The 15554-nt window shown below is 36.1% G+C and overlaps 1 protein-coding gene across 3 annotated transcripts in view; it reads left to right on the top strand.

The window, feature by feature from the left end:
• The window catches only part of LRRC28 (leucine rich repeat containing 28), a 155406-nt gene that overhangs the window by 20778 nt on the left and 119074 nt on the right, over window positions 1–15554 (top strand). For all 3 annotated transcript variants that reach the window (XM_025918746.2, XM_025918744.2, XM_086711438.1), the window contains 2 exons: window positions 13812–13849; window positions 14174–14311. In XM_025918746.2, the coding sequence (XP_025774531.1) occupies window positions 13812–13849; window positions 14174–14311 (176 nt within the window). The remainder of the gene's footprint in view (window positions 1–13811; window positions 13850–14173; window positions 14312–15554) is intronic.

Raw genomic sequence — 15554 nt, 5'->3', positions numbered from 1 at the left:
TAGGGGTGCTTAACAGAGTAAATACTTATTATCTCATATTTTCTGAAGGTCTAGAATCTGGGCTTGGCTTAGCTGGGTATCTTGGCCTCAGTGTCTCTTTCAAGGCCGCAATCAAGGTTGTTGCCCAGGGCTGCTGTTTTTACCTGAACATTCAACTAAAGAAGTATCCTCTTCTGTGTTCACTCATGTGGTTTTTGGCAGGATTCAGTTAATCTCAGGTTGTTGGTCCGAAGGTCTCAGTTCCTAGCTGGCTGTTGGCAGGAGGACTCAACTCCCTTAGTTCTTGCCACTTGGCTTCTCTATAGTGTTGCTCCCGACATGGCGTCTGGCTTCCATCAGCACAAGGGAAAAAGCAAGAGAGGGTATGCAAGACAGGAGCCACAGCCTTTTTGTCATCTAATCATGGATGTGACATCCCATCACTTTTGCTATTTTCTGTTCATTAGAAACAAGTCAGTAGGTCCAGCCCACACTTAAGGGGAGGCTATAACACAAGGGCCTAAATGCCAGGTAGTGGAGATCAGTGGAGACCGTCTTGGGGGCTGCCTACCACATCATTAATTCTGACTTCCTCAAGAATTTTTATTAGTAATGGGTGTGGAATTTATTCAAAGCCTTTTTCAGACTTTAAAGAAAAAATTCTTGAGGACTTCAGGCAGAAAAATGAAACAGTCGTGAAGATGAAGATAATTGCAATGTAATACCCCAAACTGTATTATATATCCAGCGGTGGTTGCTTTCAGGCTTGACAGTGTTTTTCTTTGAGCCCTTTAAAAGTATTTTTATATAATATGTATAATATAATGTGTAAACGTTTATATATAAGTTATATACTATAACATAAATAATATAACTGTTATGTGTATATTATATAATTATATTATTATATATTAAATATACTGTATATTATATAACATAATTATTAAGTATATATTAAATTAATAATTATATATTTATTATTAAATATTAAAACTGATCTATGAACTAATAATATATATTAAATATATTATTAATATGTATTATATGTTATGTAAATATACTATATATAATAAGTTACTGGGATTTTAGTCATTTTCCACATGTATTAATATATCATTTTTGTCTGGCTACTTTCAAGATTTTGTTTTTTGTTTTCAGAAATTTAACTATGATGTGCCTTGGTTTAATTATCTTTGTATTTATGTTGGAGTTTGCTGAGCTACTTGAATCTGTGAATTTATGTCTTTTCCCGAATTCAATACATTTTCAATTATTATTTCTTTGAGTAATTTTTATGCACTGTTCCGTTTCTCCTTCTTGGGCACTGTTTACACATTACATCTGTTAATGTTGTCCTACATTCCTCTGAGGCACTGTTCATGTTTCCTTCAAGCTTTTTTCTCTCTGCATCTTAGATTAGGTCATTTATACTGATCTTTTTCAAGTTCATAAACTCTTTCCTTTGTAACATTAATCCTGTTGTTTAGCTTCATCTTGTAATTTTTTCAGTTTTAGGATTTTCTTTCTTTTATTCTCTCTATTTCTTTATATTATAGGCATATTTTACTTTAGATCACTATGTATATCTATATAAAAATTTCTTGTCTGCTAATTCCAACATCTTGGTTATCTTGAGCTTGATCTCCATTGTTTATTGTTGTTAATGGATCACATTTTCTTGGGTTTTCATATGTTGAATAATTTTAGATTATATCATGATAATTGGGGATTTTATGTCTTGGAGACTGGAATCTGTTGTATTCATTCAGAGAGTGTTGATATTTTTGCTTTAGGAGGTAATTTACCTGGTTTGACTCAGACAAGTAAACTGGTTTTTGGAGGGCAGCTGAAAACTCAGTCCAGTTCTTTCACCTGGACTGTAATTTCTTCCATATTTGCATGGTTCTGGGATTGCCATTGATTTAGACAAAGTTTATAAATAGAATTTGGGGTTACGCTTCCCTGGCTCTTTTTTTCGGGTATTTTCCCTTTACTTGCCAGTGGTCATGGTTTCCCTGAACTCTGTCCTCCTGTTCTTTAGGTTAGTAAGAATGAAGTTTCCTATTAGAATTTTAGCCACTTTGCATGGTAACTGTCTGTACCCTGCCTTACACTAAATGCTGCTTAAAAAACAAAACTCAAACTCACCCAGTGCCATTCGTTCTTCTAAGGTTTGACTCTTCTCCAGGATGGCTTGTTTTTGTTTACTCTGTAGTGCCTTAGAGTCGTGTGTGTGTGTGTGTGTGTGTGTGTGTGTGTGTGTGTGTGTGTGTGTGTGTGTGTGATCTGCCAGAGGATCAGTCCGGTGGGAGTTTATTCTGCTGTACTGAATTGGAACTTGCATTCTTTTATTTTAACCTCTCTGTGTCTTTATAACTCAAGTGATTTTCTTGAAGTCAACATTAGTTGGTTGTTTGATTTTTGACCAATCTGACAATCTAGGCCATTTAACTGGAGTGTTTAGATTGTATTACATTTAATGGGATTACTGATATGATTCATTTTAAGTCAACCATCTTACAATTTGGTTCTATGCGTCTCAACTGTTATTTATTTTTTCCCTCTTCTCTCCTTCTTTAAAATTATTTCAGTGTTACGTAGGACCCCATTTTACTAACCACTACTGACTTATCAACTCTCAGTGTTTTAAGGCTTACGTTGTGCTTCCTTAACCTTTTACAGTCTCCCTTCACATAACAGACCACTTACTTCACTTGTAATGTGGGAACTGTACATCAGTACTTCGTTCTTTGTGCTGTTGTTGTATATGTGTGTTTGTGTATCTGTCAGCATACGAATATACGTACGTATCATGTGTATGTCAGTCAGGGGCCAGTTCGGAGATAGAAACCGTACCCCTAGTTGAAACAGGGAAAATTAATATAAAGAATTGCTGACTAGTGAGGTGTTATAACCGCTAAAATTTTAGACTAAGAGAACTCTGTGGTATTCAGAAGTAGCAAGTACAAAAAACAGCTATTACTTCTGGGCTGAGAGAAAGTAGACAAGGAAGGGACTGAAAAGACTTAGGAGAGCTCCAGCCCCTAGGCTGAGATTGAGAGCTCTTCAGTGAAGGGCCTGACTGGGAGCATACAGCCTGCTGGTGGCCGAGAAGCTTGCCAGCTGGTTTAGGCTGGAGCCGATCTGTAATACCAGCTCAGTGTTGGAGGAAGGTGTTGGTAGTCTGGAGCTGGTGTGTAGAAGCAGCTTGACAGTGTGGCCTACCTACCACAGAAGTGGCCACGGGGTGGTAGTACAGTTGCCTGAGGCCCGTTGAAGCTGGTATGTAGAAGTGCATTGATGGATGGGGAGAGTGGGCCTGGGGGTGCGGCCAGAGCTGGGTGGGGAGTTCATGGTTGGAGGATGCAGCTTGAGGTTTCCCAACAGGGCTGCCCAGGTGAGTGCTTCTGGGCCTTGGCTCCTGTGCTAAATAAACAGTTGCTGGGGGACTGGACCCAGAAGGGAGGTCCTTGCTGCTGCTGTCATCTGATAGAGTCACTCCAGTGCCCTCTTCCAGCCCTAATGTTAGGCCAGTTGACAAGGGAGAGTTGACAGCGTCCAGGTCAATCGGGTATAGAAGGTAGATCTGGAGCTGACAGACCAAACTGATACATTGTTAATTCTCAAGAAATTTAAAATGAGGAAAATTGTCTTTTATATTCATCCCTATATTCTCTCAGATTTTGTTTACCTGAGTAAAGTCTTTATCTCTCCTTTTTTAAAACAAATTAAACTTTTTCCTTTGAGATAATGGTGGATTCTCATGGAATTGTAAGAAATAATACAGAAAGATCCCGTATACCCTTGTAGTTTCCAGCAGCATTCACATCTTGTGTAACTATAGTGCAAGATGAGCACCAGAAAATCGGCACTAGTGTTATCTTCCTCCAGTGTTCATCATTTTCTGTGCACTCATTTGTGTGTGTGTGCGTGTGTTCTGTGCAATTTTATCACATGTGTACATTTGTACAATCCCTACCATAGTCGGGTAGAGAGAGTACTTTCATCACTGCAAGCATTGCTTGAACTGCCCTTTAATTTTTTTATTTTTATTTATTTTTAAATATGAAATTTATTGTCAGATTGGTTTCCATACAACACCCAGTGCTCATCCCAACAGGTGCCCTCCTCAATGCCCATCACCCACCCTCCCCTCCTTGAACTGCCCTTTTATAATCATCTTACACACGGTCCCCAAACCCTGGTAACTGCTACTCTGTTCTCCATCTCTATCATTTTATCACTTTAGCAATATTATGTAAATGAAAGCATATAGTATGTAACCTTTTGGGACCTTTTTTTCATCCAGCACAATCCCTTGAGATCCATTCAAATTGTTGTATGTGTCAATAGTTTGTTCCTCTTTGTTGCTGAATTATATTTCATGGTATGGATGTAATGCAGTTTCTTAGACCATTTACCCATTGAAGGACCTATTGGTTGTTTTGTTTTTATGTGTAATAATTGATACTGCTTGTAGCATTTCTGTACTTTTATTTATTTTTTTGGTGAATAAGTTTCCATTTCTCTGAGATAAATGACTAAGACTGCAATTGCTGAGTCCTGTGGTAATTACACGTGTCACTTTTTTTTTGGTTGAGATATAATTCACATACCATAAAATTCACCCTTTTAAGTATATAATTCAGTGGTTTTCAGTATATTCACAAGGTTGAGCAACCATTACCGCTGTCTAATTCCAAAACATTTTCATCACCTCAAAAGAAACCCATTTAGCAGTCATACCCCCCTCCCCCAACCCCCTAATAACTCCTTGGTGACCAATAATCTGCTTTCCATTTCTATGGCTATGCCTGTCCTGGGCATTTCATGTAAATGGAATCATACAGTATGTGGCCTTTTGGGTCTTGCTGCTTTAACATAGCATGTTTTCAGGGTTCATTTATGTTGTAGTATGTTTCAGAATGCATTCTTTTTTGTGGACATACCATGTTTTGTTTATCTATTCTTTAGTTGATAGATATTTGGGTTGTTCACACATCTTGGCTATGGTGAATAATGCAGTTATGAACATTTCGTGTAGAAGTTTATATATGAATGTGTATTTTCAGTTCTTTAGGGTTTATCCTACTGGTGGAATTGCATTGTTAGCTTTGTTTAACCTTTTGAGGAACTGCCAAACTGTTTTCCAAAGCTGCATCATTTTACAATTCTACCAACAGTATGTGAGGATCCTAATTTCTTCTCCACATCCTCATTAACACTTGTTACTTTCTGTCCTTTTGATTATTGTCATCCTAGTAGGTGTGAATTGGTATATCATAGTTTTGATTTGTATTTTTCTATTGATCTTTTTTCATTTGCTTATTGGCTGGTTATATATTTCTTTGGAGAAATGTCTATTCAAATCTGTTGTCTATTTTTAAATTATGATATTTTTATTGTAGAGTTGTAAGAGTTTTTTATGTATTTGTATGCCTTATATATTTGAGATAGCTCTATATGTTTAAGTGCTTTATATTTTTGAGATATATATATTTATATATTTGAATGCTTTATATATTTGATACCATATCAGATATATACTTTTAAAATATTTTCTTCCATTCATGGTTTATCTTTTCACTTTCTTGATAATTTTTTATCTGGCATTTTGTGTTTTGGTATCATATCTACGAAATTGTTTTAATCCAACATTATGAAGATTTACCTCTGTTTTTCTTACTTAAGTTGTATCATTTTAGCTCTTACATTTAGGTCTTTGATCCATTTTGAGTGAATTTTTGCATACGATGCAATGTAAAGGCCTAACTTCTGTTTTTGCATATGCAACTCCAGCTATCTCAGCACCATTTATTGAAAAGGATACCCTTTGCCTATTGAATTGTCTTGGCACCTTTGTCAAAAATCATCTGACCATGAACATGTTGGCATATTTCTGGATGCTCAATTTTTTTCCATTGATCTATTTGTCTATCTTTTTGCCAGTAGCACACAACTTGATTACTGTAGCTTTAATTTTTTTTTTTTTTTTTCAACGTTTATTTTTGGGACAGAGAGAGACAGAGCATGAACGGGGGAGGGGCAGAGAGAGAGGGAGACACAGAATCGGAAACAGGCTCCAGGCTCTGAGCCATCAGCCCAGAGCCCGACGCGGGGCTCGAACTCACGGACCGCGAGATCGTGACCTGGCTGAAGTCGGACGCTTAACTGACTGCGCCACCCAGGCGCCCCTACTGTAGCTTTATAGTTAAGTTTTGAAATTGAGAAGTATGATTCCTTCAACATTATTCCCATTTCTCAAAATTGATTTAGCTCTTCTAAATCCCTTGCATTTCCATGTGAGTTTTAACATCTGCTTGTCAAATTATGAAGAAAAAAAGGTATCTGTGATCAATGGTGGCGATGGTATTGAATCTTTAGATCAGTATGTGGAATATTGCTGTCTTATGTCTTCTAATCTATGAATGTGAGATGTCTTTCCATTTAATTAGGTCTTCAATTTCTTTCAACATTTTTGTGTTTGAACACCGAACACTTTTCAGTGTAAAAATCTTGAATTTGTTAAACTTATTCCTAAGTTTAACTTATTCTTTTTTAAAATTAAAAAAAAATTTTTAAGTAGGCTTCACACTCAGTGCAGAGCTCAATATGGGGCTTGAACTCATGACCTGAGCTGAAATTAAGAGTCGGACGCTTAACGAACTGAGCTACCCAGGCGCCCCAGTATTTATTTATTCTTTTGATGCTGTTATACGTGGAATGGTTTTTCTTAATTTCACATTAGAATTTCTCATTGTCTGGTATGTAAGAATACACCTGATTTTTGTATATTGATGTTTTATCCTCAGCCTTGCTGAACTCATTTATTAGCTCTAATTTTTTTTTTTTTTTGGTAGATTCCATAGGATTTTCTATATACAAGATCATGTCATCTGCCAGTGAAGATAGTTTCATTCCTTCCTTTCCAATATGTATGCCTTTTATTTCTTTTTCTTGCTTTATTTTTGGCTGTAACATGGAATATTGAATAAAAGTGGTGAGGCCAGACATCTTTGTGTTGTTTCTGCCTGATGTTAGGGGGAAAGCTTTCAGTCTTTTGCCATTCAGTGTGATGATGGCTATAGATTTTTCATAGGTACCCTGTATGTAATTGAGGAAATTCCCTTTTATTGCTTGTTTGTTGAGTATTTTTAGCATAAAAGGGTGTTTGATTTTGTCATATGGTCTTTTTTTCATCTACTGAGATGAATGTGTTTTTTTTTCTTTATCCTGTTAATATAGATGTTGATTTTTGCTTGTATGTTGAACCAACCCTGCATCAATGAGGGAAAATCCCATTTGGTCGTGGAGTATAATCCTTTTTATAAGTTGCTGGGTTTGGCTTACTAGTATTTTGTTGATGAATTTTGTGTCTGTATTCATAAGGGAAACTGGTCCTTGGTCTTCCTTTGTTGCGATTTCCTTGGTTTAGGTATCAAGGTAATATTGGCCTCATAGAATGAGTTGAAAGAGTTCCCTCCTCTCCTTTTCCTTTCCTTTTCTTTTTTTTTTTTTTTTTAAAGTTATCTGCTCAGTTACCTTAGTGGTCACCTGATGGTTAGATTAGAGATTTCCTTTGCTACCTGAATCCAGTAGTCTCCCAGTCTTTGCTGAGGACTTCTGTTATTGTATGGTGGCATGCCGTCAGCTCCCAGCCAGGCATTTGACAACTTTGCCTTATCCTGCACTTCCTGCTTATGCAGGAGCCTCAAGTTCGGCAGAGCTGATTGCTTAGAGTCTTTCACCTCTTTCCTGAGCATTTGCACATTTCTGACCTGCCTTAGACCTTCTAGAATTCCAGAAATACACCAGAGCTTTTCACAGGTCCTCTGGACATCTTGCCCAGCTTTTCCATTTAAGGTTTTTGGTTGTCTATTGTTTGCACCAGCTGTTATTTATTGACTCAGGTGGGTGTGAAGTCAAACAATTGCCCATAATGTGTTTCAACTGGGGAAAGAATTTTTGTAGGGGGCAAGTTTCTAGGCAGATCAAATTAAAAAGAGCTTTGCAGGTGGGGCCTTTCAGGGAGTCTTGAGACAAAGTCAAATGACGCCAGTTCCCTGGGAGTGAGTGCTGACCTGGTTTTGTCCCTTCAGGTGCTAGGCACGCTGCCCCTTTTTCACTTTGATTGTGGACCGGGTTTTTGTTTTGTTTTTCCATGTTTCTGCAGAGTGGAGAGTGAGGGATACAATTAGAAGAATTGAAAATGCCCCAAAGTTCACACAGCTCACTGTGCTTACTGAGATTTTTGCCATTTTTCTTAAGATATAACCCTCCTTGTATCACTTTGGTTAGTTTCCAGAATTTTGTACATAAGCTTCTTACTACTACTTTTGCCAATATTCTTGTTGATTTTATGTAAAATAATTTTTGGAGGCCCTTACTCTTTCACTTTTGTTCTGGATTTGTAGTTTCCTAAGAAATTGCCAAATAATTTTCCAGGTTGGCTCCACCTTTTTATATTCTCCCCGAGCAAGGTATTGTTTCAGTTTCTCCACATCTCACCAGTATTCAGTGTTACCATTAGTTTTTATTTTTGTCATTTTGATAGATGTGTGGTTTTATGTCATTGTGATTTTTTTTTTTTTAAATTTTTTTTTTTTTCAACGTTTATTTATTTTTGGGACAGAGAGAGACAGAGCATGAACGGGGGAGGGGCAGAGAGAGAGGGAGACACAGAATCGGAAACAGGCTCCAGGCTCCGAGCCATCAGCCCAGAGCCCGACGCGGGGCTCGAACTCACGGACCGCGAGATCGTGACCTGGCTGAAGTCGGACGCTTAACCGACTGCGCCACCCAGGTGCCCCTGTCATTGTGATTTTAATGTATATTTTTCTAATGGTTAATGATACTGAACATCTTTTCAAGTATGTGTTGGTTACCTGTGTCTTTTCTTCAGTGAAACACATTTGTTGCTCTTTTTCTAGTTGGATTTATTTTTATTCTTCAGTTTTAAGAGGTTTTTATTTATTTATTTATTTTACAAATTATAGAAACCAGTTCTTTGTTGTATATGTTGTTTACAAATATTTTCTCCCAATTTGTAGTTTGTCTTTTCATTCTCTTTTTTTTTTTTAGAAATTTATTTATTTCAAGAGGAAGAGAGAGAGAGAGAGTCCCAAGCAGGCTCTGCACTGTCAGTGTAGAGCCCAACACGGGACCCGAACTCGTGAACTGTGAGAATGTGACCTGAGCCAAAGTCAGATGCTCCCACAACTGAGCCACCCAGATGCCCCTAACTTTTCATTCTCTTTCTATTCTTTTGTAGAGCAAAAGTTTTACATTTTATCAGTTCTGCTTTTATGGATCATGTTTTTAGTGTCAAGTCTAAGAATTCCTTGTCTAGCCGTAGGCCCTGAAGATTTTCTGTGAGAAAAAATCTCACATTAGTTTTTTCTCTGAAAATGTTACAGTTTTTGTTTTACAAACATCTTCATAGTCTTGAAGTTTTTGTTTGTTTGTTTTGATCTTCTGGAATTAAAATGCTTTTTTTTTATATAGATGGCAAACAGCCCATATTATTTTATTTTTAAAGTTTATTTTGAGAGAGAGAAAGTGCATAAGCAGGGGAGAGGTGGAGAGAGAGGGAAAGCAATAATCCCAAGCAGGCTTCACGCTGTCAGCGCCGAGCCTGACATGGGGCTTGATCCCATGAACCATGAGATCATGACCTGAGCCAAAATCAAGAGTCAGATGGATGTTCAGCCAACTGAGCCACCCAGGCACCCCTGGAATTAGAATTCTTGATGGCTTTTTTTTTTCTTTTCTTTCAGCAATTTTATGATGTTCATTATCATCTGGCTTGCACAGTTTCTGAAGCGACATCTCCTGTTATTCTTATATTTGTTCCTCTGTATGTAATGTGTGTATTTTTTCTTTATCTACATTGAAGATTTTTGATTTTATGCTCATTTTCAGGGATTTGATTTTGATGTATCTTGTGGTTTTCTTTTTTTAAAATTTTTTAACCTTTATTTATTTTAGTTTTGAGAGACAGACGCAGAGTGCGAGAGGGGGAGGGGCAGAGAGAGAGGGAGACACAGAATCCGAAGCTCCAGGCTCCGAGCTGTCAGCACAGAACCTGACACAGGGCTCGAACTCACAAACAGTGAGATCATGACCTGAGCTGAAGTTGGCCGCTCAACCGACTAAGCCACCCAGGCGCCCCTTCTTTTTCTTTATATTTGACATTTGTTTAGCTTCTTGGGTTCGTGTTTCTATGATTTTCATCAAATTTGGCAATTTTTTGATGTTATTTCTTTAGATATTTATTTCTATACTCCTGTCTCTGTTTCTGGGACTCTTGCATGTTTGTTACACTGTTTAGTATTTTCCTTTAATCACTGACACTCTTTTCAGTTTTTTTCCATCTTTTTTTGTCTCTGTGTGCTTCAATATGGACAAATTATATTTCTCTGTCTTCAGTGTCAGTAATATTTTCTTCTTCAGTATCTAATTTGCTGTTCATCCCACCTAGTGAAGTTGTTTTACTTTGTTCATTATGTTTTTGATCTCTAGGAGTTCTGTTTGGTTCTTCTTCATACCTTAACGTCTCTCTTGCAGTGTTCATATTATCCTTTAAATAGCTTGCTATATTTTTTGTAGTTGTTCTAATGTCTTTGTTTGCTAATTTTATTGTTTCTATTATACTGGATATACTTGTATTGACTGTTTTTAATCCTGGGTATTGGTCACACTTTCTTGATTCTTGGCATGTCTACTACTTTTCGATTGGATGCTGGATCTTATAAGTTTTACATTGGTGAGTCTGTAGACTTTGTTGTGTGCCTTTTTCTTGTGCTGCCTTATTCTGGCATGAGGTTATTTGCAGTTTAGTTTGATCTTTTCATGGTTTGTCTCCACACTTTGTGAGGACAGGTCTAGAGTAACCTCTACTTTAGTGGTATTTTAACCCTATTACTAAGGCATGGCCTTTATAGGATCTGATTTGAACGTGCCAAATAATCAATAAGACTTGCTGCTCAGAACTTAAATGCCTTCTAGTCTGGTGTGAGGTCTGTGGACCATTCAGCAGATAGATTTTCAGTTACTTTGCCTAGGCTACATTTTACTATTCAGCTATCAGTCAGAGAATCCTTCAGTTTTTACAGGATTTTTTTCCCTGTAGTATCCTCTCCCCCAAACTCTACCCCACTACCCCACAACTTCCAGTTGCCTCGGTTTCTCTGAATTCTGACTTGTGTCTCCATAACTTAGTGACACGTAAATACTTTGTTTGGGACGCAGTCCTATACCATCAGTTTTACATCCAGGCAGAAACCTAGGGATCTTGTGTGGCTTGCCTTGTTTCTTCTCTCTCACATAACATAATCCTAATTTCCTGTTTTTAGTATCAAAATAATTGTGTCATATATTCCTTCCAATTTTCTTTTTGCTTACAGCAGTCAGGTAAATCTGGTCCCTCTTACTCCATTATGGCTGGAAATAAAAGTCCTGATCTTTTAATCAGCAACCTTTTTATTTTGGAACAATTTTATATTTACAGAAAAGTTGTAAAGATCGTACAGAGTTCCAGTATACTTCTCATCCACTTTCTCCTGTTTTTAGCATCTTAAAATTTTGTCAAAACTAAGAAAGTGACATTGGCATAATACTATTAAGTAAACTTCTGTATTTAATTTTATTTAAAAAACTGCCAGACCACCTTCCAAAGTGGCTGTACTGTTTTGCATTCCCACAGCAATGAAAGAAAGTTCTTGCATTATAGGAGAACATGATGAAAACTAGTTACATTGAAACTCCAACATTTCAATTACTTTGAAATTACAAAAAGCAAGTAAAGAGAAGTGACTCAAAATTGTTGAACCTTTGATTACAGTTGACTCATGATAACTGTGTAACAACAATAACAGTGGCATTCATGGCACTCTGATTATTCTAAAAGCTTTACATTTATTGATTTATTTAATCCTTACAACATCCCTGTGTTGTTGGTGTTACTATTCTCTGCTCCTACAGATTATGAAAGTGAGAAGTTGAGTTTGGCCACATGGCTACTGAAATGCAGTCATTCTGGCTCCAGAGCTCTCTCTCTGATCCATTCCACCAGTGATGATTCTTTATCAGTTGCACATCACAATAACTTGAGGAGTTGAGATGGTGTTTCACTTGGTGGGGGATGGTCCTGGGCACCTACATTTTGTAGTTAGGATTGGGAACATTCTTTTCTTACTGTAGACCACATCTTTAACGTAGATAAATTTAATATGTTAAAATACACCTTTTGATTTCATTCATGATGTTGAGTGCTTTGGTTCATCTTTTGATTTCGACATTTTAGGATCCTTTTGCATATGTAGAAATTGAGGCAAATGTATTGTGGGTAACTGAAAATCAACTGTCTCTTTATTTTGGTCTCTAGGCACTCTGGCTTTTGTATAACAAATGTAAATGTGTGTATATGTACGTATGTGTGTGCGCGTACTTATTTACATAGAGTCTTTTAGTTCAAAGAATTTTTAGAGTCACCTGAGAGTGCAGTTAGGAATTCCTTCCTAAAATTAATGTTTAAAGAATATGGATTTTAAAATGTGAAATCAGTTTATACGTACAAAGCAAGGAATAAAAATATCATAGAATGGTATAATTGTTTAACATGTGTTAGGCCCAGCAGGTTAGTACCTACACAGAATTTATTAAATGCAGCATGGAATAATCTTAAATGTATTAATTTTGTGTCTTATTTTGTGTCAGTGACATTTTAACCTTTGATGTTAGGTTTAATAATGTAGAAGAAAATTTCAAAATTAAATTTAAAAATACTTTATGAAGACTGATTGATGAGGCATAGTAAATAAAATGATAGTTTTGAAAAGATCAAAAAAATTTCGTTCTCTGAAAATCAGTGATACGAATTTATTTATATTAACATTTTATATTATGTTATGTAGCTAAGTTCCATGCCCAATATGGGGCTTGAACTCACAACCCTGAGATTAAGAGGTGCATGCTGTGCCAACTGAGCCAGCCAGGCGCCGCATACATTTATTTTTTAAAATTATTACTATGTGATCTCCAGTTGTCACTGTTGTTTTGTTCTGAATCAGGCTGCTGCTGATTGCATAAAGTCTCCACCAGAGGGTGCTAAAGATACTTCAGTGGGAAAAGTGTTATTTACTTAGGCTTGCCTGGACTTGTCAGCCGGATAACCTTTTTTTTTTTTTTCTTTTTTAAGAAAAGAATTTGATTCTTGTTTATGAGATTTCCTTTTGCTGTGAAATAAATTATGTACCTTGACAGTTGAGTATTTTGACAGATACTGTAAATGATCAGCATTTAGTCTCTCCATTCTTGGTTCTCTGTCAGCATATTAGCTTGAAATAGCCTTGGTTTGCTTATTTTGTAAGTCTTCCATTTGAAATTAAAAGTTGCATTTTCATTTACATAATAAGTGTTGATTTTTCTTTACACAATAGGTGTTTTTCTGAAAACCCGAATAGTTTAAAATGAACTAGAAAAACTAGTAATTTGTTTTGTAATTTGTAATTTGTTTTGTAAAACTAGTAATTTGTCAGTTTAAAAAAATAACTCAAAATACATCTATTGTGTATGCTTTTATTTTAAAATAACAACTTAAATCAGTAAATAGGTTTAATATTTGCCATTCCAGCATAAAATACCATTCTGAAAATATTATTAATTATCTGTGATGACCATGTGCTTTATGGCATGCACTTAGATTGGGGTATGATAGAACATTTTGGTCCCTTTATATTTGATAAATTTCTAAGTGAGCATTTTACAAATTGGTTATCTAGCAAAAGGACTGAATGATAACAGCTCCGTTTTTTTTTCTTCTTTCCCCACAGATACCTTCACTCAAATAACATAGTTGTGGTGCCAGAAGGTAAGAACACTCCAATTTTAGTTACGACATAACCATAGTTTAAGCTTTGCTTCATAATAGTAAAGCAAATTTTGGTTGGTGTATTAGGAATTTTACTTATAAAGCATCTTTAACTTGTTAGTTTCAAAGATGGTCTCCCCTAATTAGTAAATTCAGTTAGCAGTTTTGATTAAGTTAAAAGATCTATGTTTTTACTATTTTGCAAGCAACAGAGGCAGGGATATTAACTATTAAAATATTTAATTTGGTAGTACTTGCATTAAAGATTTGTCATAACACTTGGGTCCAATTAATTTTGCCTTCACCTTTCTTTTCTTTTTGAAGCCATTGGATCTCTCGTAAAACTCCAATGTTTGGATCTTAGTGACAATGCCTTAGAAATTGTTTGCCCAGAAATTGGTCGTCTGAGAGCTTTACGTCATCTTCGATTAGCTAATAACCAACTGCAATTCCTACCTCCAGGTAATCATAGTCTCTAGCACAAAGTAGTTTCTTGCCTATTTACAAATCTGTTATGCCTGTTTCTCACTGTGTGTCTAGGCAGTGGGCTTTGGGTATATTTAGGATTTGAGGTGGTCCGTTTGTTTGAAGGTGAAACTAAGGGTGAAATGTGTTTAAGGGAGTTTTCCCTGATACAGACATGAGAAGGTGGCATTTATGCTTTTACCTACAATTACTACAATTATGCATCGCAGTCAGTGCCCCGTCAAGTCACTGCCCTGGCGAAATATTTGTACAAAAAGGTAATTCAGTTCAGAATATTTTACATAGAGAATTCAAATGAACTTTGCATGATGTAATCATTTTAGTATCCAAAAAGGAAATACGTACAGTGTTTTCTCTCATTCTCTAGTGAGGTAATTGTTGTACATTAACTTTGATTTAATAAATCTTACTAGAATTTCACAGCAGAATTTAAGTTTGAGTCCTGGGACTAATTGTCATTTCTGCTTACTGAATATCCTCTTAGATTGTGATGTGCCCGAGTATGGTACCAAAATTCTGCATTCTCCTGAGCTGCCATTAAACCCCGTGACTTTCTTGTAGGGAGCATCCAGGGACCTTCCTTTGTGAATCCATACATTTGCAAGTTTTGCCATATGTCATCTTCCATATTTAAAAAACAAAAAAAAGATGAAGTATGTAAAAAAAATTTTTTTTTAACTTGTGCTTTAGGTATTATATGGAAGTTAGTTTGCATTCAAGAATGAGCAGAGAAAAAGGCAGATGTCACATTGTTGAGGCTTATTTCTACTTAGTAACTCAGGAACACCAACCAGTCTCTTAGTGTATCCAGGTGAAATGTGTGACTCAACCAGAATTACAAATTACTACCTGTTGTGGGACTTCAGGGTCATGTGAGAATGTTAAAAACTACTCATGTTTAATCCATGAATGAAAAAATCTGTAATATTTCTTTGTGATATAAAAGACACCTTCTCTAAAGGTTTTCAAATATAAAAATTTCTGAGTGAAGCATTATAACTGATTAATTTTTAGGCTTTACATGCCTTAATATGTAGGCTCAATATTTACAAAAAGAGTACAGCAGTTGACTCTGCTTAAGAAATTCTTTAACCCCATATAATTACTGTCTTACATTTTCCAGTTACAGTTAATACAAAAAATTTTAATGTGGTGTAGGAATCTGATCTTTTCCTTTAGAGTTTATTGTATGTAATCGGGCTCAGTGGTGTTTTATCAT

Source organism: Puma concolor, chromosome B3 (genome assembly GCF_028749965.1).
Source record: "Puma concolor isolate L17-30 chromosome B3, mPumCon1.1.hap2, whole genome shotgun sequence".
Lineage (NCBI taxonomy): Eukaryota > Metazoa > Chordata > Mammalia > Carnivora > Felidae > Puma > Puma concolor.
This window is presented reverse-complemented; position numbering and strand designations above follow the sequence as displayed.